Below are 23,096 nucleotides of genomic sequence, written 5' to 3'. Positions count from 1 at the left end.
GAGGCCCGTCCCTTCATCCACTCCATGAGCGCAGTGCGAGGCCGCGTCCCTTCATCCACTCCATGAGCGCAGTGCGAGGCCGCGTCCCTTCATCCACTCCATGCGCTGCGGATTATGCAATGAGATGACACTTGTGCGCGGCGGCGGCCCGCAGAACGCCGCGCTGCAGACACAGGTTTTACTAGCGCTAAAGGAGTAAAGACATCTGTGGCGCCCGGCGTCACAATCACGCGGCGCCGTTCTGCAGGTCTCATCCGTGCCGAGAATCGCTATCCCTCCGTCACAGAAGACAGCAGAGCCGCCCGCTTACAGCTGAGGGTCCCGTGGGGGTCCGCCACACAAAACATAACAGCCAGCAAAAAGCACAAAAACATCCTGCCACGGAGCGGAGCTTCGCCCGGGGGCGGGGCCAAGCGCCATTCTTCAGGCAAAACAACAGATTCCGGATTCCTTCAGATTTTGTCTTTTTCTAGTGACGACATTTTCTTCAGCATCTTCCTACAGAGAACGTGGAGAAACACGAGAAAAACCTGCGGACCGTGAGCGGGAGGGGGCGCCGCAGAGGTGCAGCGACATGAAGAGCAGCGCTGGCCGCGCAATTCTGAAGCTAACATTTCATGGTGGACGTTTTTTGGCTAAAAGCCACGGATTCAGAAACGCCACAAGAGGCGCCTTTGGGTAAAAACCCCACTGCAGCGAGATGTGGGCGGAGCCCCCGGGGGTCCGCCCGCTTTGACGGGGGTCAGCTCACAGTCATGGGGGTCCGCCTGCGGTGATGGGGGTCGGCTCGCAGTCATGGGGGTCTGCCTGCGGTGATGGGGGTCGGCTCGCAGTCATGGGGGTCTGCCTGCGGTGATGGAGGTCGGCTCGCGGTCATGGGGGTTAGGGTTTAGGGTTAGGTTTAGGGTTGGGGTTAGGTTTAGTTAACCCTAACCCTATACCTAACCCCGTGCTGCTTAAGTGGAGTGTGTAGTGCACACGGCTGCTGCAGGCAATCCGCGTGCACGCTGTGTAGTCACGTGGTGCCGATTCCAGCCAGCTGATTGGGTGAATCGGCCGCGCTGGAGAACTGCGGCAGAATGTGTTAATATGCGTCCGGGAAGATGGCGCCGTACGAGTGCTCGGTGTGCCGCAGGACGGTGTTCTCCAGCAGGAAGAAGCACGTCTACGAGAAGGGACACCGGCAGCGGCTGGAGAGTGTGCTCGGGGCGTTCGGTGAGAAGGTAATGCTTGCAGGCAGTGGTACAGGCCGGGGGAGGGGCTAGAACAAATCATTATAACCAATCAGGTTACAGAAGAACTCACATCGTTGCCCCTAGCAACCAATCACAGTGCAGCTTTCATTCTGTAAGCATAGAATGTGAAATGAGAGCTGGGCAGTGATTGGCTGCCGCAAGAAGAGAGCTGGGCAGTGATTGGCTGCCGCAAGAAGAGAGCTGGGCAGTGATTGGCTGCCGCAAGAAGAGAGCTGGGCAGTGATTGGCTTCCAGGGGTGATTGTCTGCGATTCGTGTAGTTCCTTACACCCCCTCCCTCCTTCCCCAAATAAAATCTATATATCAGCTTGCCGTGGCCCTGAATGAGGAGGGTCGCCGGCTGCGCGTTGACGCTTCCTTCATTCCCGTGGGACCCCGGGGACGGCCGAGCGCTGGAACTCATGAATTTCCAGCAGTCCCATTGAAATGACTGCTTCCCCCCCCCCCTTCAGCTGCTCTTGGTATGAGGGGGGTGGGGGCAGGCCGCTGACCAGTAAGGGATCCCCGCTAACTTATTTTGGTGGGATTCCCCCCTTTAACCCCTTAATGCCGCAGCTTTCTTTTCTCCCCGCCTCCATAGCGCTCTTCTTCCGCTGATGCCGCCGTCCGTCCGCAGCGAGTGTTTTGGATCACATTAGAGGTTTTGATCGCTTTTTTTATTCTGGTGTTTTTCTTTGTTTTAACACATTATCGCCTGGACTGCCGCGTCCTCCGTGGCCCCCCATCCTGTCCCACCTGGACTGCCGCGTCCTCCGTGGCCCCCCATCCTGTCCCACCTGGACTGCCGCCTCCTCCGTGGCCCCCCATCCTGTCCCACCTGGACTGCCGCCTCCTCCGTGGCCCCCCATCCTGTCCCGCCTGGACTGCCGCCTCCTCCGTGGCCCCCCATCCTGTCCCGCCTGGACTGCCGCCTCCTCCGTGGCCCCCCATCCTGTCCCGCCTGGACTGCCGCCTCCTCCGTGGCCCCCCATCCTGTCCCGCCTGGACTGCCGCCTCCTCCGTGGCCCCCCCCCCCATCCTGTCCCGCCTGGACTGCAGCCTCCTCCGTGGCCCCCCCCCATCCTGTCCCGCCTGGACTGCAGCCTCCTCCGTGGCCCCCCCCATCCTGTCCCGCCTGGACTGCAGCCTCCTCCGTGGCCCCCCCCCCCATCCTGTCCCGCCTGGACTGCAGCCTCCTCCGTGGCCCCCCCCCCCCCATCCTGTCCCGCCTGGACTGCAGCCTCCTCCGTGGCCCCCCCCATCCTGTCCCGCCTGGACTGCAGCCTCCTCTGTGGCCCCCCCCCCCCCCATCCTGTCCCGCCTGGACTGCAGCCTCCTCCGTGGCCACCCCCCATCCTGTCCCGCCTGGACTGCAGCCTCCTCCGTGGCCCCCCCCCATCCTGTCCCGCCTGGACTGCAGCCTCCTCCGTGGCCCCCCCCCATCCTGTCCCGCCTGGACTGCAGCCTCCTCCGTGGCCCCCCCCATCCTGTCCCGCCTGGACTGCAGCCTCCTCCGTGGCCCCCCCCCCATCCTGTCCCGCCTGGACTGCAGCCTCCTCCGTGGCCCCCCCCCCATCCTGTCCCGCCTGGACTGCAGCCTCCTCCGTGGCCCCCCCCCCATCCTGTCCCGCCTGGACTGCAGCCTCCTCCGTGGCCCCCCCCCCATCCTGTCCCGCCTGGACTGCAGCCTCCTCCGCGGCCCCCCCATCCTGTCCCGCCTGGACTGCCGCCTCCTTCGTGGGCCCCCCCCCCCCCCTCCTGTCCCGCCTGGACTGCCGCCTCCTTCGTGGGCCCCCCCCCCTCCTGTCCCGCCTGGACTGCAGCCTCCTCCGTGGCCCCCCCCCCCATCCTGTCCCGCCTGGACTGCAGCCTCCTCCGTGGCCCCCCCCCCCCATCCTGTCCCGCCTGGACTGCAGCCTCCTCCGTGGCCCCCCCCCCATCCTGTCCCACCTGGACTGCAGCCTCCTCCGTGGCCCCCCCCCCATCCTGTCCCACCTGGACTGCAGCCTCCTCCGTGGCCCCCCCCATCCTGTCCCGCCTGGACTGCAGCCTCCTCTGTGGCCCCCCCCCCATCCTGTCCCGCCTGGACTGCAGCCTCCTCTGTGGCCCCCCCCCATCCTGTCCCGCCTGGACTGCAGCCTCCTCCGTGGCCCCCCCCCCATCCTGTCCCGCCTGGACTGCAGCCTCCTCCGTGGCCCCCCCCCCATCCTGTCCCGCCTGGACTGCAGCCTCCTCCGTGGCCCCCCCCCCATCCTGTCCCGCCTGGACTGCAGCCTCCTCCGTGGCCCCCCCCCCATCCTGTCCCGCCTGGACTGCAGCCTCCTCCGTGGCCCCCCCCCATCCTGTCCCGCCTGGACTGCAGCCTCCTCCGTGGCCCCCCCCCCCCCATCCTGTCCCGCCTGGACTGCAGCCTCCTCCGCGGCCCCCCCCCCCATCCTGTCCCGCCTGGACTGCCGCCTCCTTCGTGGCCCCCCCCCCCCTCCTGTCCCGCCTGGACTGCCGCCTCCTTCGTGGGCCCCCCCCCCCTCCTGTCCCGCCTGAACTGCCGCCTCCTTTGTGGCCCCCCCCCCTCCTCCTGTCCCGCCTGGACTGCCGCCTCCTCCGTGGCCCCCCCCCTCCTGTCCCGCCTGGACTGCCGCCTCCTTCGTGGGCCCCCCCCTTCCTGTCCCGCCTGGACTGCCGCCTCCTTCGTGGCCCCCCCCCCCTCCTGGACTGCCGCCTCCTTCGTGGGCCCCCCCCCCTGGACTGCTGCCTCCTTCGTGGCCCCCCCCCCCCTCCTGTCCCGCCTGAACTGCCGCCTCCTTTGTGGCCCCCCCCCCCCTCCTCCTGTCCCGCCTGGACTGCCGCCTCCTCCGTGGCCCCCCCCCTCCTGTCCCGCCTGGACTGCCGCCTCCTTCGTGGGCCCCCCCCCTTCCTGTCCCGCCTGGACTGCCGCCTCCTTCGTGGGCCCCCCTCCCCCTCTGTCCCGCCTGAACTGCCGCCTCCTTTGTGGCCCCCCCCCTCCTCCTGTCCCGCCTGGACTGCCGCCTCCTCCGTGGCCCCCCCCCCCTCCTGTCCCGCCTGGACTGCCGCCTCCTTCGTGGCCCCCCCCCCCCCTCCTGTCCCGCCTGGACTGCCGCCTCCTTCGTGGGCCCCCCCCCCCCTCCTGTCCCGCCTGGACTGCCGCCTCCTTCGTGGGCCCCCCCCCCCTTCCTGTCCCGCCTGGACTGCCGCCTCCTTCGTGGGCCCCCCCCCTTCCTGTCCCGCCTGGACTGCCGCCTCCTTCGTGGGCCCCCCTCCCCCTCTGTCCCGCCTGAACTGCCGCCTCCTTTGTGGCCCCCCCCCCCCTCCTCCTGTCCCGCCTGGACTGCCGCCTCCTCCGTGGCCCCCCCCCTCCTGTCCCGCCTGGACTGCCGCCTCCTTCGTGGGCCCCCCCCCTTCCTGTCCCGCCTGGACTGCCGCCTCCTTCGTGGGCCCCCCTCCCCCTCTGTCCCGCCTGAACTGCCGCCTCCTTTGTGGCCCCCCCCCCTCCTCCTGTCCCGCCTGGACTGCCGCCTCCTCCGTGGCCCCCCCCCCCCCTCCTGTCCCGCCTGGACTGCCGCCTCCTCCGTGGCCCCCCCCCCCCCCCTCCTGTCCCGCCTGGACTGCCGCCTGCTTCGTGGCCCCCATCTAAGCCCCTTCAGTCCATCCCTCGACTACCTGCACTCTCACACTGCGGCGCTTGTGCCCATTGTACAGCTTTGGCTCCTTCTGGCGGCTGAGGCCCACCCCATAGCGCTATATTGGAGGAGCCGACAGAGCGCGAGCTTACAGGAACTCTTCAACTGCTGCCCCCTCCGCAGCTTCTCCCCCTGCCCCGCAGCTGCTCCCTCCCTGGTTTGCACACGGACTATCACATGTTTCTAGCGCACAGAGCTCAGCAGAAAGCAGCCTCTAAAAATGGTGGCGGCTCTGAAGTGTTCCCAAGCGGGCGAGGCTCTGCGGTCGCCTCCCTCCAGCTGCACTGTTGGCGCGGCTGCCTCCGGGGACGTATAAAGCAGCGCCTCCATGACTGATCACATGGTGGTTGCGCTCTTCTTGCTTGGTGTCCACAGCGGCGCCGTACATTCATATCTTCTGTGTCCGTCTCTCTGCTAGGTCGCCGCCGCACGGAAGATGATTAAAGCTGCCTCAGTCGTAAAGTTTGACCCCCGGGAGCACGAGCAGAAGTTCTGGTGCCACTGCTGCCAGGAAGAAGTACAGAGGCACACGAGTGACGGCAACGTAGCGGTTGTGTTCGGGGGCATGCTGGCGCACCTGTACAGGTAGGTGCTGCTGCGCGGGTTCTGTATACCTGAGGGGATCTGACACTCTGAAGACCCCCAAACACACCGTACAGCCGTGGGCGGGGGTCTTCAGACTGACAAAGCTGTGTTGCGCCAGGGTCACGCGGGCGGGCCGCACGGATATGAGCGCCGTTCTCCTTAGGGGGTCCGACACGAGCGATGTAGATCTATAAGAATAATAAATGGCGGCGTCCGATCTTTGGGCGTGGAAGCGATGTGAGCAGCGCTGTGCGGCACGCAGGACGCTCGGGCACGGTGGTCGCTCCTGTGGACCGCCCCCTTCAGGAGAGTGGAGTTCCTATTAGTGTAACGCCCGTATCTTGGTGAGGATCGCGCCGTGTGAAGCCGTAGTCGGCGGTTTCTATGGTTACTGAAGTACAGTTAGAAGCATTCACAGGTTTTACACTTTTATTGACAAATACGTGAAGTTTCGTCTGAGACCCCACATTTACAGCGCCCCTCCCCCAAGACCTCTGCTCTTCGCCCCGACAGGCTGGATATCGGCTTCTGGTCCCGTAGTAGCAGGTAGGAAGCCGCCATCTTGGAAAATGGTGATGTGGGTAACCCTCAGAAATGTAGCACAGGACAAGAGGGGGTCCCGAGCAGGGAGAGCTGCGGGCGGAGGCGGACTCCTGGCGGTAGTACAGAACCAAGTTAGGAGCGGCAGGTTTTGCTCGCTGACGGTGTGAATTGTACCTGTAGACCGGCGGCGGATCGCGCTCTATTGGGACCCTTTTTTTGAGGCAGAAATTACCATGGAAAACTGCGGCGATTCTATCGTATAAACCGATCGGAGGCGCTAGTGAGCGGCTGAGCGCAGCGCCGGGGAGTCACGGCGACCGTCTGCATCACTTCAGGTTCAGTTTTGCGTTAATGTGTGAATGCTTTTCACACGTCTCAAAAAAGGAAGATGGCCGCTCTGATGTAGATTAAAGCCCCCGCTGAAATGGCTCGGTGCGTTGGGGGAAACATCACGGCGCCGGACGTATCCGTGGACTTCAGTCACCATGGAAGTAGCGAATGCCGCAGCCCTCGGTGCCTGTCGTCAATGTAAATGCTCCTAGGTTCTAATCCGCTCGGGGCCACAAAACACGTATTGAATATGGAGGTGAAATGCGCTGGTCTGAGAGGCGGTCCGGGCCTGCAGCTCGTGGGGAACGGGGAACGTGGGCTTTAATATGTGAGCATTCCCTCCGCAGACCGGAACACAGTAAAGCGGTGGACAAGTACTGGTGGGCGCATCACGCGGAGGCCAAGCTGAAGGCGCGGTTCGTTATCACCCAGGATGAATATGAGCGGTGAGTGCTGCCGGCAGGGGGGCGGTTCCGGACACCTTTCAGATGGTTTCGGTATTGCATCATTTGGGTGTCAGTAAATTGGCCGTATTAACAGTTTGCTTTGAGTAGGAGGGTTGTCGGAGTTCTCTTCTTGCCGCAGATATAAATTCTGTTGGTGCAAAAATCAATATTTGCTATACAATATGTTTTGGGTTCCAAATTGTTAATTAGAGGTAAGCTGAGCTCAGGAGATTGAGGCTGAATTCACATGGGTTGAAATTTCACGCCTACTTTCCGCCGTTGCATGCTGCCATAGGATTGCATTGGTCTATGCAGACAGATGCCATTTTGATTCGTGCGCTAACAAAATCCTAGCCTCTCCTATTTAGGCTCACAGAAGCTGGCACTGCCGTGTCATTGCTGACGCGCCAGTACTGCACTGTACATGTGCAGCTGTGCGCCAGCCGGCACATTGCAGAGCAGAGAGAGAAGACGGCGGACAGGTAGGCGGGAGGTCACTGCAGGGGCACGGGTCACATCCCGCTGCGAGAATCTGTCTGAATCTGACCCAGCCGTGTGCATTCACCCTAACACTCACCACAACAACACTTAGAATACAAGGTTATCTGTTTATTGATTGACAGGAAACTGTTTTTTTAGGGGCACATTATTCAATTACAATAACTCAAATATATTATAATTCACGTATTACTATTGATCAATAGAAACAAACAAAATATGAATATGCAAGATAAGGAATTCAGCATCTGAACTAGCAAATGCGCAGAAACTGTCACACGTGATTAACTTCTTGGAAAACGAGTACAGTGAATGTAAGCAATAAATCATTTAGAGCATGTCTGTGAACAGCTGGGAACATGTCAGTGTGACCCGCCGGCCACTCTAAATGCCACATAGCCATCTTCATGGAGCTTTGGCCTTAATCGCTCGCTCAAGGCTTATTAAATAACTATTGTCTATAATTTGTCAAGAAGGAAAATTGAATATAATGAAAAATGGCAGAGAAGATGCTTATAAGACAGGAGAATGGCCGCTCATAGAACATGGAGGCGTATCCGTCTCACGAACACCCCAGTAATATGCAGGTCATGTTATAAAAATCTGACCAAGATGAATGACTTCCGATTTCTTCCTGCCTCCCGTCTGACCCGTTAGCTGCACAATTCTATTGAAGACAAATTGAAGTCTTTTAGGGTTGGAAAAAAAAAATGTGTTTGCATAAATATTCACACCCTAAAACTACCCTGCTGCCCCGAAAAAAAGTCCTATCCCGATTTTTCGAGAGGCCTGAAATATAAGCCCTAGCTTATATAAAGGAATCTATTACCTAGCTGGCTCCGTCCGGGTCTTCTCGCTGCTCTCCGGGGCTCCAACGCACTTCTTGCAGTCCTCAGCCGCCCACAGAAGATCACGGCTTGGTTATTGGATTCATAAATCCCGCCTCCAGGAAGCAATGGCTCTGATTGGTTCATGAGTCGTGCTCAGACAATCAATGCAGCACTCAATAAACCAATTTGATGGCTGTCATTAGTTTATTGAGCGCTGCATTGATTTGCAAGAAGTCACAGTGGTATGAGAATCTATATGTAATTTTGAAACCCTTCACAGATATAGATAAAAATTAATAACGTTTATTAAATTATTTAAAAGACATTGGTTTACACTGACAAAAAACAACACACAAATCAAGACGGAACAGGGAAAAAAAAAAAAAAAAAACATCTTTACGTTTATTTGGTGATTGGATTGGGTTGTTGCAGACTGCGATACGGGCAGCGCCGCCCGGTGATTAGTTCAGCAGTGGGAATTCCGAGTGAAGAATTCCCGCTGATCACCTACTGATGACCCATCCTGGGGGAAGGTGATCAGCAGTCAAGTCCTTGTCTACCCCCTTTACATCCCTGTAAGCCCTGGCCTAGAGCATGAGAGGGTGGTATGGACCGCTCCATACTCAGTGCCATCAGGGTAACATATATCGGCCCTCGAGGGCCACAGTCGGGAACTTTCTCCGGGTTTGGCTAATTGAGTCTGAGGTACAGAGATGACGAACGCTGTTTCTCTGTTGGTAGGTTCAAGTCCTCCGTCACCAAGGCCTTGGAAAACTACGAGGAGACAGAAGACGCCCTCATAAAGCAGGTAAGTCGGAGAGGATGCGGACTGCTGCAATGTGAATAAGCCGTATTCACACAGCTGCGTCCGTGAGGAGGCTCCAAACGCCTGCGAGCCACACGGACCCTTCTGTATGTTGTCGGCGGTCGGGCGCTGCTCTACTGCTCTATGGCAACGTTCTGCGGGTCAGTGCGATTGCGGTAAGATACAAAATTGATTATTAATTTTTTTTATCTTTAGGTTTTTTTCTTAACTTTTAGTAAAAACTCTAATGGGTAGAAAAAAAATAAAATACCGTATATACCGGCGTATAAGACGACCCCCCCAACTTTCACCTTATACGCCGGTAATACAGTGGAGAAAAAAAAAAATCATTACTCACCTCCCCCGGCATGCTGTCGCGCTCCGGCAGGATGTCGCTCGCTCCTCGTCCCCGGCGCAGCATTGCTTTCTGAATGTGGGGGCTTGAAATCCCCGCCTCCAGAAAGCTAATACACGCCGTCAGCCAGTTACAGCCATTCAATGACATCATTGAATGGCTGTGATTGGCTAAAACACACGTGGCTTCAGCCAATCACACTATTCAATGCTGTCATTGAATGGCTGTAACTGGCTGACGGCGTGTATTAGCTTTCTGGAGGCGGGGATTTCAAGCCCCGCATTCAGAAAGCAATGCTGCGCCGGGGACGAGGAGCGAGCGACATCCTGCCGGAGCGCGACAGAACGCCGGGGGAGGTGAGTAATGATTTTTTTTTTTACACTTTTTTTTTTTTGTATTACCGGCGTATAAGACGACCCCTGACTTCAGAGCAGATTTTTCGGGGTTCAAAAGTCGTCTTATACGCCGGTATATACGGTAATGGAAGTTTTCCTTTTTTTTTTTGCTTTTTAATGTATTCTTTAGCCCCCATGGGGGACTTGAAGATGCGGTATATATGAGAAATCCCTCAGTCAGTGAGTCAGTCAGTGAGGGATTTCTCATATATGTAATTCTGCTGTCACATGCCCATCTTAACCCCTTAGTGACTAAAGTTTTTTTCGGGTTTTCCATTTGTTTGTCCCTCTCCCCCCCCCCCCCCCCCCTCCTCCTTTATTTAGCCGTCGCTGTATGAGGGCTTGTTGTTTTTGCGGGACGGGTTGTACTTTTCACTGGTGCCGTATAATCTACCTTATAATGGACTGAAAAACTTTTTAAAAATTCTAAGTGGAGAAAAATGTAAACCGACATCTCGCCATCTTTGGGTGCGTCTTGTTCCTACGGCGCACAAACTGCAACAAAAGCGACCTGCTGACTTTATCCTACGGGTCGGTGCGATGACTGCGAGGCCAAACTCTTCTTTTTCTTTTCGCTGCACTTCTTGTCATTTTTTTTTTTTTTTTTTTTTAATTGGTTTTATTTTAAAAGAGAAAAGTCATTGCCGAATACAGAATAAAGCCGACTTCGTTAGGGGTCATTATCATACATACATTCTCCGTTATAATTGAATCCATGTAATCTTGTTGCTGCACTCCTTGGGTAACGGCAACAATAAACTTTACAACTTTTTTCCAAACCGGTTCTGCTCTGATTTATTTCGGTTTTAATAGGACTGAAGTGCAGGTCTGCTGACACTTGTCTGGGTGGGGGTGGGGGTGGGGGGGGAGGGGGGATGTCTGGGGGGGGGTGTAAGTCGGGCCTCGAGCCTCATTCCATATGTAAGGTAGAGTGGGAGTCAATCCACATCCCCCCTATTTTCCTACATTTGGCTGGGCATCCTCGGTTTTGGTAGATGATCTTCTCGTAGGAGGTTACGGTGTTTACCAGTTGGGTCCAGTGTAGGATTGAGGGAGCTTCCACAGCCATCCACTTCATGGCTATTATCTTGCGGGCCAAGAACAGCGCCTTTTCGAGAAAGGGGCGGGTGTGGTGTGGCCACACCTCCTCCCCCAGTAGGCCAAACAGCGCCACCCTGGGGTCCAGGTCAATAGCCAGTGGGGGAGGTAGTAGTGCGTTTATGAGGTCCGTAATTTCCGACCAGTACTCATTAATTGGGGGGCATTCCCATATCAAGTGCCAGACGTTCGCCTCTGGTTGGCGGCATCTGTGGCAGGCATTTGAGGGTGCGGTGCCCATTCTGTATAGACGGCTAGGGGTACGGTAGGCCTGGTGCGTTATGTATAGTTGGATTAATTTGTTTACGGCGGGGGAAACTGCCAAGTGGGATTGTGAGATGTCCTGCCGCTCCTCGGGTGTGAGGGATGGGATAACTGGTTTCCATTTGTCGTATGCTAAAGGCGGGTTAAGGGCTATTTTAGCCGAAAGCAGATGTGTGTATAGGGCCGAGATTGGCCCCCTGGGGCCCTGAGACTTGAGGATGCCAATTGTAGGGAACTTAGATATGTGTTGAGGCGGGCGGGAATTGGGAGTTTAAAGCGTGTCTTAGCTGAAAGAATCGGACTAGTTGGAGATGCGGGGACTGCGGCCTGCGGCCTGTGGCGTAGCTCTGTGAATGTAGGGAGTATCCCATCTATGTATATGTACCCCCTGGGCCATCCAATATTGGGGGTCTGGGACTGACTGTAGGGCGGTGAGTCCAGGGTTATTCCAGAGGCGGAGCTCGGTATTATGTCTGGGTATCGCTGCAGCGTCTCCACCTCCCTCCACACCCCAAGGGCTGGTCTGTGGAGCGGGACCTCGTCGGCGGGGTGGGTGTACTGCCGGGACTCTAAGTAATTTCAGAGATTCTTGCCTTTTGCTTCGCCGGCTGTTTATCTGCTGCTTCTTGTAATTTTATTTCAGACATTGAATTTTTTTACATTATTTTCTGCCGCCATCTTGTGCGCAATAACTTTTTTATTTCTGCGCCCACATAGTTGTGCGCGGCTCATTTTTTGCGGGACGTCCCGTAGTTTCCGTTGGCTTCATTTTGGAATACATACAGCTTTTAAGCGTTTTTTCTCTTGGGGTCAGGGTGACCAAAAAAGTGCATTTCTGTCATTTTTTTTTCTGGCGCCGTTCACCGTACGCGGTAAATAATGCACTTTTTGATAGGTCGGACTTTTATGGACGCAGCGATACCAAATGTGTATTTTTGTTTTATTTAGACTATTTTATTATAAATATGGCAAGAGGGTGTTTGTTTTTAAACTTTTATTACTTTCAATTACTAATTAGTAAACTTTTATTGATTTTCTTTTTCCTATTTTTTTTATTTTTTTATTTATTTATTTATTTATTTTTTATGCGCCCCCCCCCCCCTCCCACCCTTCCTTTCTCTAGGGTAACAACTAGTGATCTTTTGATCGCTCCTGCAGTATGATGTAATGCTATAGCATTACATCATGCTGCTATCGGGCTGGCAGCCTATCAGGTCACCCCATGGTGATGGCTTCCAGGACAGCCCTAAGGCCTTTCAGGAGGCCCCCGGCTGCCATGACACCCACACTGCTCCCTGCGATCAAAAGGCATATTGGCGGTCACTAAGGGGTTAATAGGCAGATTTACCTGGCAGCCCTGAGGGCCGTCACAAGGCTTTGGGTTGCCATGACAACAGAACGGTACATCGCGAGGCCTTTCGGGACCCCTGAACTCTGATTGGTGCGTTGTCATGTTGTTTTCAGAACTAACGGCATTTAAAGGGTTAATGGCAAGGATTAGTATGAGCGCTCCTTGCAGCTATTGCTCGCTGGTGTCAGCTGTTAAAGCACCTGCCCTGTATGGAGCTCGATTGGCTTTGGATCCCCTCTATACCAACCTTGATGCATCGAGGGGTTAAGGAACATTCTAGGAACTGCGGAAGGACTGAGCCGCCTGTCTTCTCTCCGCAGGTCGCCGGTCAGATACGGGAGGCTGAACAGTCCAGGATGGAGATGTTGCGGACCATCCTAGAGGTTTGTGTCCCGAGAGCCCCAGAAGCGTATCCACACCACCAGGCGGCGTCACCATTACTGATCACATGCGGGACACGTAGACTCCGCCCCTTCTGACCGCTTCAACTTCCTCCACATTCTGTGTCTCCCCCTGGTGGACGGCTGATGGGAGGCGTTGCAGGGGTATTCAGTACAATGAAGGCCTCCCCACGGGGTACGGGATCGCCATCTGAGCGCTGGGACCCCACAATCCACAAGTCCCATGGACCCCTAAATGAATGGAGCCGCCCCACACATTTGTGGCTGATGCTGCCTTCATTTGGGGGTACACAGGACCCCTATTGTCAGGCTGTGTGGGGGGTCCAAGCAGTTGGATCTCCACTGATCTGTGCGGGGGGCCGATGACCTCGTTGTACAGGAATACCCCTTCTCCCTCTTGTGGGAGGCTCTTTATTATATTTCTGCATGCGGGGCGTCGTGTCTGGCGGCCGTAGGGATTTGTCCCATTGTCCGGTACATACGGCTTCTCAATCGTCTTATTTATCTTTTTTATTGCATTTTTGGGGGTCTTAAGCCCCATTTAGTCACAATGATTATTGCTCAAAGGACGGCTTTTAGGCGATAATCGTTGTCTAAATGTGCCCATCTTTCAGTTTTCTGCTGAACCACGGTTTCAGTTCTGCAGGGGGTGGCTGGGAGACCCCGAGGAGGTCGGGGGGGGGGGGGGGTGGCTGGGAGACCCCGAGGAGGTCGGGGGGGGGGGGGGTGGCTGGGAGACCCCGAGGAGGTCGGGGGGGGGGGGGGTGGCTGGGAGACCCCGAGGAGGTCGGGGGGGGGGGGGTGGCTGGGAGACCCCGAGGAGGTCGGGGGGGGGGGGTGGCTGGGAGACCCCGAGGAGGTCGGGGGGGGGGGGGGTGGCTGGGAGACCCCGAGGAGGTCGGGGGGGGGGGGGTGGCTGGGAGACCCCGAGGAGGTCGGGGGGGGGGGGGGTGGCTGGGAGACCCCCGAGGAGGTCGGGGGGGGGGGGGGTGGCTGGGAGACCCCCGAGGAGGTCGGGGGGGGGGGCGTGGCTGGGAGACCCCGAGGAGGTCGGGGGGGGGGGCGTGGCTGGGAGACCCCGAGGAGGTCGGGGGGGGGGGGGTGGCTGGGAGACCCCGAGACATGTGTGGCCTGTGATTTTAGAAGTATTAAAATTATAATTGCGAACATGTTAACAATTCCTGAATAACTCCCAGCCTGGAGCGCCGCCCGCTGGAGGGGACGACGGGGTCCGGAGCAGCAGCCAGCAGCCCCCCGGCAGGTGAGGAGGATCGGCGACTCTGCACCCCCGGATGCAGCGTCTGGGGGCTCCTTGATGTATCATATAATCTGCTGAAAGACTTTCAAAAACTACTAACTGCTCTGAATTGGGGTAAAGAGCCTGTCTGTCCGGCGGGGGGGGGTTTGTAGTGTTTTGTTTTTTTTCCTGAACCACCTTTAGATCCCCCCAGCCCCCCCCCCCCCCCCCCGCCCCCCCATAGATGCCGTCTTCTGATCTTCTGACAACCATAACACTTTTTGTTTTCCTTCGCCATGGTTGTACGAGGGCTCATCATTTTTAGTGTGAAGCCCTGCAGTTCCTGCAGGGGGTGTAGTGCTTTAGTTCTTGCCTTGCTGTCCGCCCTACTTGGTGGATCAGACTCTCCTCTGCAGTCAGTGTGCGAGCATGCACCGTCCTCTGTGTGCGCAGACCCCCGCTGACAGCGAGCCAGGTATGAAGTACCCCCCATAAACTCAGCAGTGTGACCACTACTGGCTGCAGCCGTGCTGGAAGGGGCCCTTTCTATAGGACAGAGATCAGCAGGGGCTCATTCACACAACTGCAGACAGACGCAATAATGTCAGCGGGACTGTAGAGACCTTCTCTGAGAACCGTCCGGCCTCAAGGTGATGGATGCCGTAAACCGTGTGAGACACCTATATATAGATAACACAGGAGCCACCATTCACAATAGTCACAGCTCACCTCCTCCCCTCCCTGTACAGACAGGATTACACTGAGAGGTGACACCTATATATAGAAAACACAGGAGCCACCATTCACAATAGTCACAGCTCACCTCCTCACCTCCCTGCACAGACAGGATTACACTGAGAGGAGACACCTATATATAGATAACACAGGAGCCACCATTCACAATAGTCACAGCTCACCTCCTCCCCTCCCTGTACAGGCAGGATTACATTGAGAGGAGACACCTATATATAGATAACATAGGACCCACCATTCACAATAGTCACAGCTCACCTCCTCCCCTCCCTGTACAGACAGGATTACACTGAGAGCAGACACCTATATATAGATAACACAGGAGCCACCATTCACAATAGTCGCAGCTCCCCTCCTCCCCTCCCTGTACAGGCAGGATTACATTGAGAGGAGACACCTATATATAGATAACACAGGAGCCACCGTTCACAATAGTCACAGCTCACCTCCTCCCCTCCCTGTACAGACAGGATTACACTGAGGAGACACCTATATATAGATAACACAGGGGTCACCATTCACAATAGTCACAGCTCACCTCCTCCCCTCCCTGTACAGGCAGGATTACACTGAGAGGTGACACCTATATATAGATAACATAGGATCCACCATTCACAATAGTCACAGCTCACCTCCTCCCCTCCCTGTACAGACGAGTCCTCTCCAGTCTACAGATTGGTACATGTAGCTGGTGTAAAGTAAAGCTCTGAAGGCTGTAAACTGCCGCTCAGACAAGATGGCCGCCCCCGTATTCTTGTGCAGCCAATAGAAGATAAACTTCTATCGTTAGAAGAAAAGGAATGTATGAAATCAGTTGTCAGTGTCTGATGGCACTTGGATTCTCTTCGCTGATTACCGTGTCCCCCGTGTGCCGGCGCGGACGCCTCTGACGCGGGACGTCTTAGATTTCTCGTGTTCTTCATGATTGTCTTGCAAATAAAACCTAAAAAAAAATAATTTTAGTTTTTTTCCTATTTATTACAAGTTCTCTTGTTTCTAGGATAATCTCCCCTGCAGACTCTGAGGGGCCCGGGCCCAGCAACCGGCAGACTCTTCCACATGAGGCCTTCGTCATGGCCGGAGCTCCGCCGCTCACCTTTATTGGTCAGCAGGTAAGTTATTGGTTGGTTAGGGTCACATTGTTGTGCTGCTTTCACAGAAATGGCGCGTTCATGTCTCCTGGCCTGACTGCCCCTCTACTATGAGCTGCGGTCCGGGGGGACCACTGGTGGCCGTGATGCTGTCTGTAGTACTCCTGGGCCAGCTGCCTCTCTACTATGAGCTGCGGTCCGGGGGGACCACTGGTGGCCGCGACGCTTGTCTGTAGTACTCCTGCCCTACTGGCCCTCTACTATGAGCTGCGGTCCGGGGGGACCACTGGTGGCTGTGATGCTTGTCTGTAGTACTCCTGCCCTACTGGCCCTCTACTATGAGCTGCCGTCCGGGGGGACCACTGGTGGGCGCGAGGCTTGTCTGTAGTACTCCTGGCCTGACTGTCCCTCTACTATGAGCTGCGGTCCGGGGGGACCACTGGTGGCCGTGATGCTTGTCTGTAGTACTCCTGGCCTGACTGTCCCTCTACTATGGGCTGCGGTCTGGGGGGGGGGGGGGGGGGGGGACCACTGGTGGCCGTGATGCTTTTCTGTAGTACTCCTGGCCTGACTGTCCCTCCACTAGACATGTGTAGTGCGGTGAGCTGTGGTCGGACAGTAGTCTGTAGTACTCCTGGGCCTCCCGGATGAACTCGTGTTGATCCTCCTCCTGTATTTCTGTCCTTTATTCTATATAACCTGCAGACTTCCATCTTCTCCATGACCTTCCCCTGATGTTTTGGGCCTCCCCCGGTGTTTGGCGCCCGGTGCTCTCGGGATAAGTGTTCCTCGTCTGCTGGCTGTTGGATGAAGCGCGTTGCTTTGTGTATTAGTCGTTGGATCTTCGTATGTTTTGCCCGCACATCTTCCATCTCTTCACCCCGTTTGTTCTCTGTTGGCGGTTTATAGTGGCTCTTTCCACCTATTGCGCATGCCCGTCGCTGCGTGCTTATGGTACCTGGAAGGTCTCACATCCCCACGCGTGGGACGCCATGTTGGTAAAGGCCTTTACACTTGCCTACAGGTGGCAGGTTTGGTGGCACTAGATTATGTTTTGTGGGCTTTTAGGTTACTATGACGACTGGCTCCTTTATTTACCTTTGCCCTTTTGGCAGTGCCCATGCGTGGCGCCATCTTGGTGCAGGTAACTTCCTCCTTCCGTTTCTCTTACACAACTGCGCATGCTTCAGCGTTCATGCGTCATTGGAGGAGCGTCCGCCCCATGTTGGGGGTTTGCAGTGTTTACAGCTCGCACCCTTATACCCTGTTGGAGGATCTCGCTGGGTTTCTATTGGTTATTTGGTCTACGATGCCGCTGATTGATCCGCCATATTTGATGCTCGGTTGAGTCATTTCAATGTGCTCTTAATCTTGGCCCGATCCCCTGATGACGCCTGTCTAGGGCAAAACATGGTGGGGGGCTTCTATGAGCAGGCAGCAGTATTGGTAGGTCCGTTAGTCCGCAGCGGAGATTAGTAGCCTCTCTTGCCACCGTCGTGGCGGTCCTATATCGATGTTCTTGGTGATGCAGCTCCTTAATTCCTTCCTTTCCCTCATTGCTGTGATTCCCTCTCGATCCCCATTAATTACCCCTTTACTTTACTTCTGTCTGCAGTGAAGTTTCATTCTGAAGGTCGGGATTTAATCTTTAGCATCGGGGTTTTCTCCTTGGTAATGTTTCTGCCTCGGTCCTTCCTGGGACTTTTCCTTTTTGCTGTAAGGGTTTTCCTAACACGGCCGATGAAGCATTCATCTTCTTGCATCCAGCCTGAATCGGCACGATTGGCGCCCGCTGAACCCGACTTTACGAGTAACACGAATTTGTTCACTCTCTGGATGCAGAGAAGCGAAGGCTGGACGGCCGTATGAACAGGCAGTTGGTCACTTCTGAACGACTGCCTGTTCTATTGTAAATGTGGAGGCGGTTGGAAACGACCCCCCCCCCCCCCCCCCCCGCAGGCTCCGCCTCCATTTGATAGTGACGCTCAGTCCTATGTAAAAGGCCAGGACTGATTATCGCTGGGACCACCTGCCTGCGGCCGACTGTTCGTTCCGTGTTATCAGGAAATGGCAGAAAATACATTTCTCCCCAACCCCTTTAACTGCTTCATGACCATCTAATGTAGATTTACGCTGTGCGGTCTGAAGTGCGCATCGACTCAGGAGTCCACGCCATACTTGGTGGCCATTGGCTGTTTTTGGGTTGGCTCAGATCGCAGCTGTTAACTGCTTATATGCTGCAGTCAAAGCTGACCACACATCTAAACAGCGGGAGGAGGGGGGACCTCTACCTGCGCCTCATTGGCACCCCCTGCCCAATCAAACCCTGCCCATGGCAACATCAAGAACTGCTATATACTGTAATACTGAAGTAATGCAGCATATAGTACAAGTGATCAAATGATTGCAAGTCCACAAGCACTGTGATGCCAAATAATCTATTACAATATTTATTCTGCACCGTGACTAGAAAAAAAATGGGATGCCAAAATATGAATATATATAATGTGTGTTTTGGCCTTTTGTAATGCTGGCTCCCACTCCATGTGAATAAAAGGGATATATATTTCCCGAAGTGATGCGAATACCTGCAGCTCGCTCTGCACAAAAACTGAGCCGGGGACAAAAAATGAAAGGAAAAACTCTCTGGCCCTGAAAGGGTTAAGTAAGAGCTGCTCCCCGTCTGGTGCCGCGGCTCCCCGTCTGGTGCCGCGGCTCCCCGTCTGGTGCCGCGGCTCCCCGTCTGGTGCCGCGGCTCCCCGTCTGGTGCCGCGGCTCCCCGTCTGGGTGCCGCGGCTCCCCGTCTGGGTGCCGCGGCTCCCCGTCTGGGTGCCGCGGCTCCCCGTCTGGGTGCCGCGGCTCCCCGTCTGGGTGCCGCGGCTCCCCGTCTGGGTGCCGCGGCTCCTCATGTTATATGCTGTATAAATGATTTCTTATTAAGACATTGCGGCTTCTTTACTTCTCAGGTGGCGTCTGACAAGGGCAACGTCCACACAGGTGAGCCGTCCGACCTGCACTGGGGGTCCGGGGGCGCGGGGCGGCTGTGGGCGCAGTCTTCATACACGCTCTGCGGAGTCTTGGAAGGTTTTGCTTCTAATCTTCTGAGACCAGATGCGTGCAGGATATTCTTGTCTGGTGTGAATGCTGCTCTTGAGGCAGGAGACGGAGCCGCAGGACTTGTGTCCGGTCACAGTTGACTAGTACGCTGCCTGTTTAGCTCGTTATCGTCCTGCCGTTACTGTCCAGTTTTCTTCTGTTACTAAGACCTGTGAGTGGAGACGTTCACAATCACCCCGAGACCTTCTAAGTCTGAGCGTATCTGTAACTGCTGAACAACTGACTTGTTACCTGCGATGCCCCCTCAGGTGCGCTCCCTCCCTGGATGTCGCCTGATGAAGACGACGCTGGAGATCCTCAGGATATTGGACCGTCCATCGAGGACTTCTTAAAGCACAGTAAGTTGTCTTGCCAGTAGCCTATAAAGTGGCTCCATGACGGTGGAGTCTGGATGTTCTTCCTCCGTCCCCTGGAGAACGTAGCCATGCGGGGTCTCTGCGCTGCAGAAGTCATGGACCATTCTTCAATAGACTTGCCGTGGCCTCCTCTGGCGATAACTCCTTGTGAGGCGACCTTTCACAATGGCTGGTATTGTCCAGATACACCCACATGGAATACTAAGCAGCCAGGCGAAAGCCGCCCTCCGCTCCTGTGGAAACAAAGATGGCCGCTCCTCAGACTACCTGATGCAGACTGCGTAGTGTATCTATCAGTAGTCTTAAGACATTACACGCTGCTCTGACTGTCCGGCACGGCTCATGTGGACGGCACTGGCCAATCACAGCAGGTATAGTGTCTTCTAATACACAGGAAGTCGGAGAAGGGTTGCCGCCATCTTTGTTTCTGGTCTGAGGGCCACAACGGTCATTAGTAGGTCCACTAAACCAGTGGCTTTCATCTCCACTGCACAAGTACCTCCAGCGGGTCTTGATTTCAGCATATCCTGTAGATCAGAAGTGCAGAAACCTTTCTGGCCCGAGGACCACTGTGCCGTATTACCGCTCCTATAACTCTAAGGTCTGGTCCCATCTGAGACACTTGGGTTACATCAACAGTCTAAGTCATAAATTACTGCTAGGAGACGGTTCCCCTTTGTGGATTCCCACCGGTCAGGCGATTGGGGCTCCGTTCTCCTCCACTCAGCACTCCAGAGAAGAGCAGGCCATGCCTGCATGCAGCTCTCTCCATTCTGAATGATGGCTGCGTGCACCGATGGCCTTGTGTAACCTGGATCCTCTTAAGGGCCACGCTGAGAACCTCCTGATATATGGAGGACCCGCAGAGGGCTACACGAGGCATCGTCACGGCTTGCCAGCTCTTCTATCGGACATGGAAACTGCCTGCCAGTCATCGCCTGGACAAGCATTTCCGTGTCCAGATTGTTTGGGGCCGCAGTGTTGCATTGCAGGTTGGCTCCGCGGCTGCGGGTTGGCTCCGCGGCTGCGGGTTGGCTGTGGCTGCGGGTTGGCTCCGGGGCTGCGGGTTGGCTCCGGCTGCGGGTTGGCTCCGGCCCCTGATGTAGATGCAAGGCCTGTGGCGCTGGCATCACTGCACAATACTATCAGTACACGGTGGTAATCCGCAGCGTTGTGTAGAGGATCCGCACACTCCGGTGATTAGCGATGACCAACGCTCTACCTTGTGTCTTACAACAGAGGAGAAGATGGCCCTGAAGAAGCTTCCTCCAAACAGAGTGGGGGCTAACTTCGATCACAGCGCCCCGACGGATGAGGGCTGGCTTCCATCCTTCGGCAGAGTGTGGAATAGCGGGAGGAGATGGCAGTCACGGTGAGTTGGCAATGAGCGCCACAAAACCCCACTTTTTAAAATGGGAATGCATGATATTAACCCCGTAATGATGCGGACCTTTTTTTTTCCATTTTCGTTTTTTTTCTCCCCACTTTAAAAAAAAATTGTAACTCCTTTGTTTCTCCATCGCCGTATGAGGGTTGTAGTTGTTTTTTGCGGGACGAGTTGTATTTTTCATTGGTGCCATATAATATACTGGAAAACTTCAAAAAAATTCTAAGTGGAGTAAAATGAAAAAAAAATGACATTCCGCCATCTTTCAGTGCGTTTTGTTTCTACGGCGCACAAACTGCAACAAAAGCATCATGATGACTTTATTCTATGGGTTGGTACGATTACTACAATACCAAGCTTGTAGAGTTGTTTTTTTTTTTTTTGTTTTTTTAAAGACATTTAATTTTTTTTTATTGTTTTCTGCCGCCATTTTCTGTGCGCCATAACATTTTTATTTTTTTCGGACGACATTCACTCTCTGCGGTAAATAATGCACTATATTGATAGATCGGACTTTTATGGATGCGGCAATACCAAATATGTATTTTTATTATGATTTGGATTGTTTTATTCTAGATATGGCAAAAGGGGCTGATTTAAACTTTTATTCCTTTTTTTTTTTTTTTCTTTACACGATTATTAAAACTTTAATCATTTTTTTTTTTTCACTTTTCTTTTAAGCCCCCTCGGAGGAGCACAACACGCAATGCTTTGATCGCTCCTGCAGTATGACGCAATGCTATAGCATTATGTCATACTGCAATTTGACAGGCAGTCTATCAAGCCACCCTACGGGAACAGCTTGATAGGCAGTCTGCTGAGACAACCCTGCGGCCTTTCAGAAGGCCCCTGGCTGCCATGACACCTGCACAGCTCCCCTGATCTCACTGCGGGGGGGGGGGGAGGGGGGGGGGCATACGGGAGCCCTGAACATCATTTGGGGATTTAAATGCCGCTGTCAGAATTGACAGCGGCATTTAAAGGGTTAATAGCCGCACGTCCGATTACAGCTATTGCCCGCGGGTGTCACCTGTAATAAACAGCTGACGCCCGCACTGTATGAAGAGAGGTCGTCCCGCGACCTCTCTGCATACATACCCTGACGCTCCAGGACGCAAATGTACATCCTGGAGCTGGAAGGGGTTGATCCATTGGAAAACGACCCTCCTAGGAAGAGCAGGAACTCTGCTGTCAGACTTCTTCCCGAACAGTCGATTATGGCCTTTTAACCCCTTAGATGCCACAATCGGCATTGACCCCAGCATCTGAGTGGTTTAGAGTGGGAGGAGGCTTCCTGTGATGCAATAGCCGGGTGCCGATGGGTTCCACAGGTTACAAGGACAGCAGCTGTTTGCAGTTCGTTGTTTGGCTCCTATATTTATAGATGATACTGATCGTGTTTATTGTGTGCGCCTGATTGATTGTCCCCGGAGATTGGATACGAGATTCTATCAGTGAATGCTTACACTCCATTAACCCATCGGTTATAATTAGGAGCTAACATCTGTGTGTGTGTACGTGTGTACGGGCTAATAAAGATGATTGAAACATTGGACCGTGCGCTGCGCTCCACCGCCACGTCACATGATAGTCTCACGCTGAGGAAGGAGCTTCTCCCCACAATGCGGTGATACGGACGCGTGCCGGGCGCCTCCATGTACGTTTTTCTATTTATATGCATGTGAGTGTATTATTCTTGTATGTCTGCATGGTGCCGACACACGTGGCATCAGAGATAAACCTGTTCTGTATCGCAGTCCCGTGCTCTAGTCCTACATTGGACCCCAGCGGCGCGGTGCCCTGTTTTTGCTCCAGTATTATGGCTGTTTTGTGGCGGACGTCCCACATAATCTGCATTCTTTTTCTTGCAGCCACCAGTACAAAAAAGAAGCCGGGACTAAAGGTGGAAAGAGAAAAAGGATGGAACCTCCGTAACCTGCAGCGCCGCGGCCATGTGACGTCTGTAAAGTCCCTCCGTGTATAAGACCTAGTGTATTTATGCTGTAAATATGTGACCTGAGTGCAAACCCCAAGTCCAGGTTTGTGCGCATCAATAAAATGTTTGTGACCTGATGCAAGGATCTCTGGGGGCAGTAAATGTCGTCTCCCGTATTTGGCGTCTTGGTGTGACCTGATGTGACCCGCGTGGGATCTGAGCAGGTAATCGCCGATGTCTCTTCCAGCTGCTTCAGCTTCTCTTTCCACTTCCGCCTCTGCAGGTTTGTGTGACCACAACCTCTATAGATGGCGGCTCAGAACTCAAAGGGTGCAAGCGCTGATCCAAGAGGGTTTCCATCTCCCCGGGTGGCGAGGAACGATCAT

The 23,096-nt window shown here is 55.0% G+C and overlaps 1 protein-coding gene across 1 annotated transcript; it reads left to right on the top strand.

Annotated features, from left to right (window-relative positions):
• Positions 1-1,099: 1,099 nt before the first annotated feature.
• Positions 1,100-22,847, top strand: CENATAC (centrosomal AT-AC splicing factor). The gene is made up of 11 exons (XM_066606063.1): positions 1,100-1,223; positions 5,351-5,517; positions 6,738-6,836; positions 8,906-8,972; positions 12,753-12,815; positions 14,030-14,094; positions 15,824-15,935; positions 18,881-18,911; positions 19,280-19,369; positions 20,627-20,759; positions 22,646-22,847. The coding sequence occupies exons 1-11, from the start codon at positions 1,104-1,106 to the stop codon at positions 22,707-22,709; spliced, it is 1,011 nt and encodes a 336-aa protein (XP_066462160.1). The 5' UTR covers positions 1,100-1,103; the 3' UTR covers positions 22,710-22,847.
• Positions 22,848-23,096: the final 249 nt, after the last annotated feature.

The sequence above is a fragment of the Eleutherodactylus coqui genome, chromosome 6 (assembly GCF_035609145.1).
Source record: "Eleutherodactylus coqui strain aEleCoq1 chromosome 6, aEleCoq1.hap1, whole genome shotgun sequence".
Taxonomy (NCBI): Eukaryota; Metazoa; Chordata; class Amphibia; order Anura; family Eleutherodactylidae; genus Eleutherodactylus; species Eleutherodactylus coqui.
This window is presented reverse-complemented; position numbering and strand designations above follow the sequence as displayed.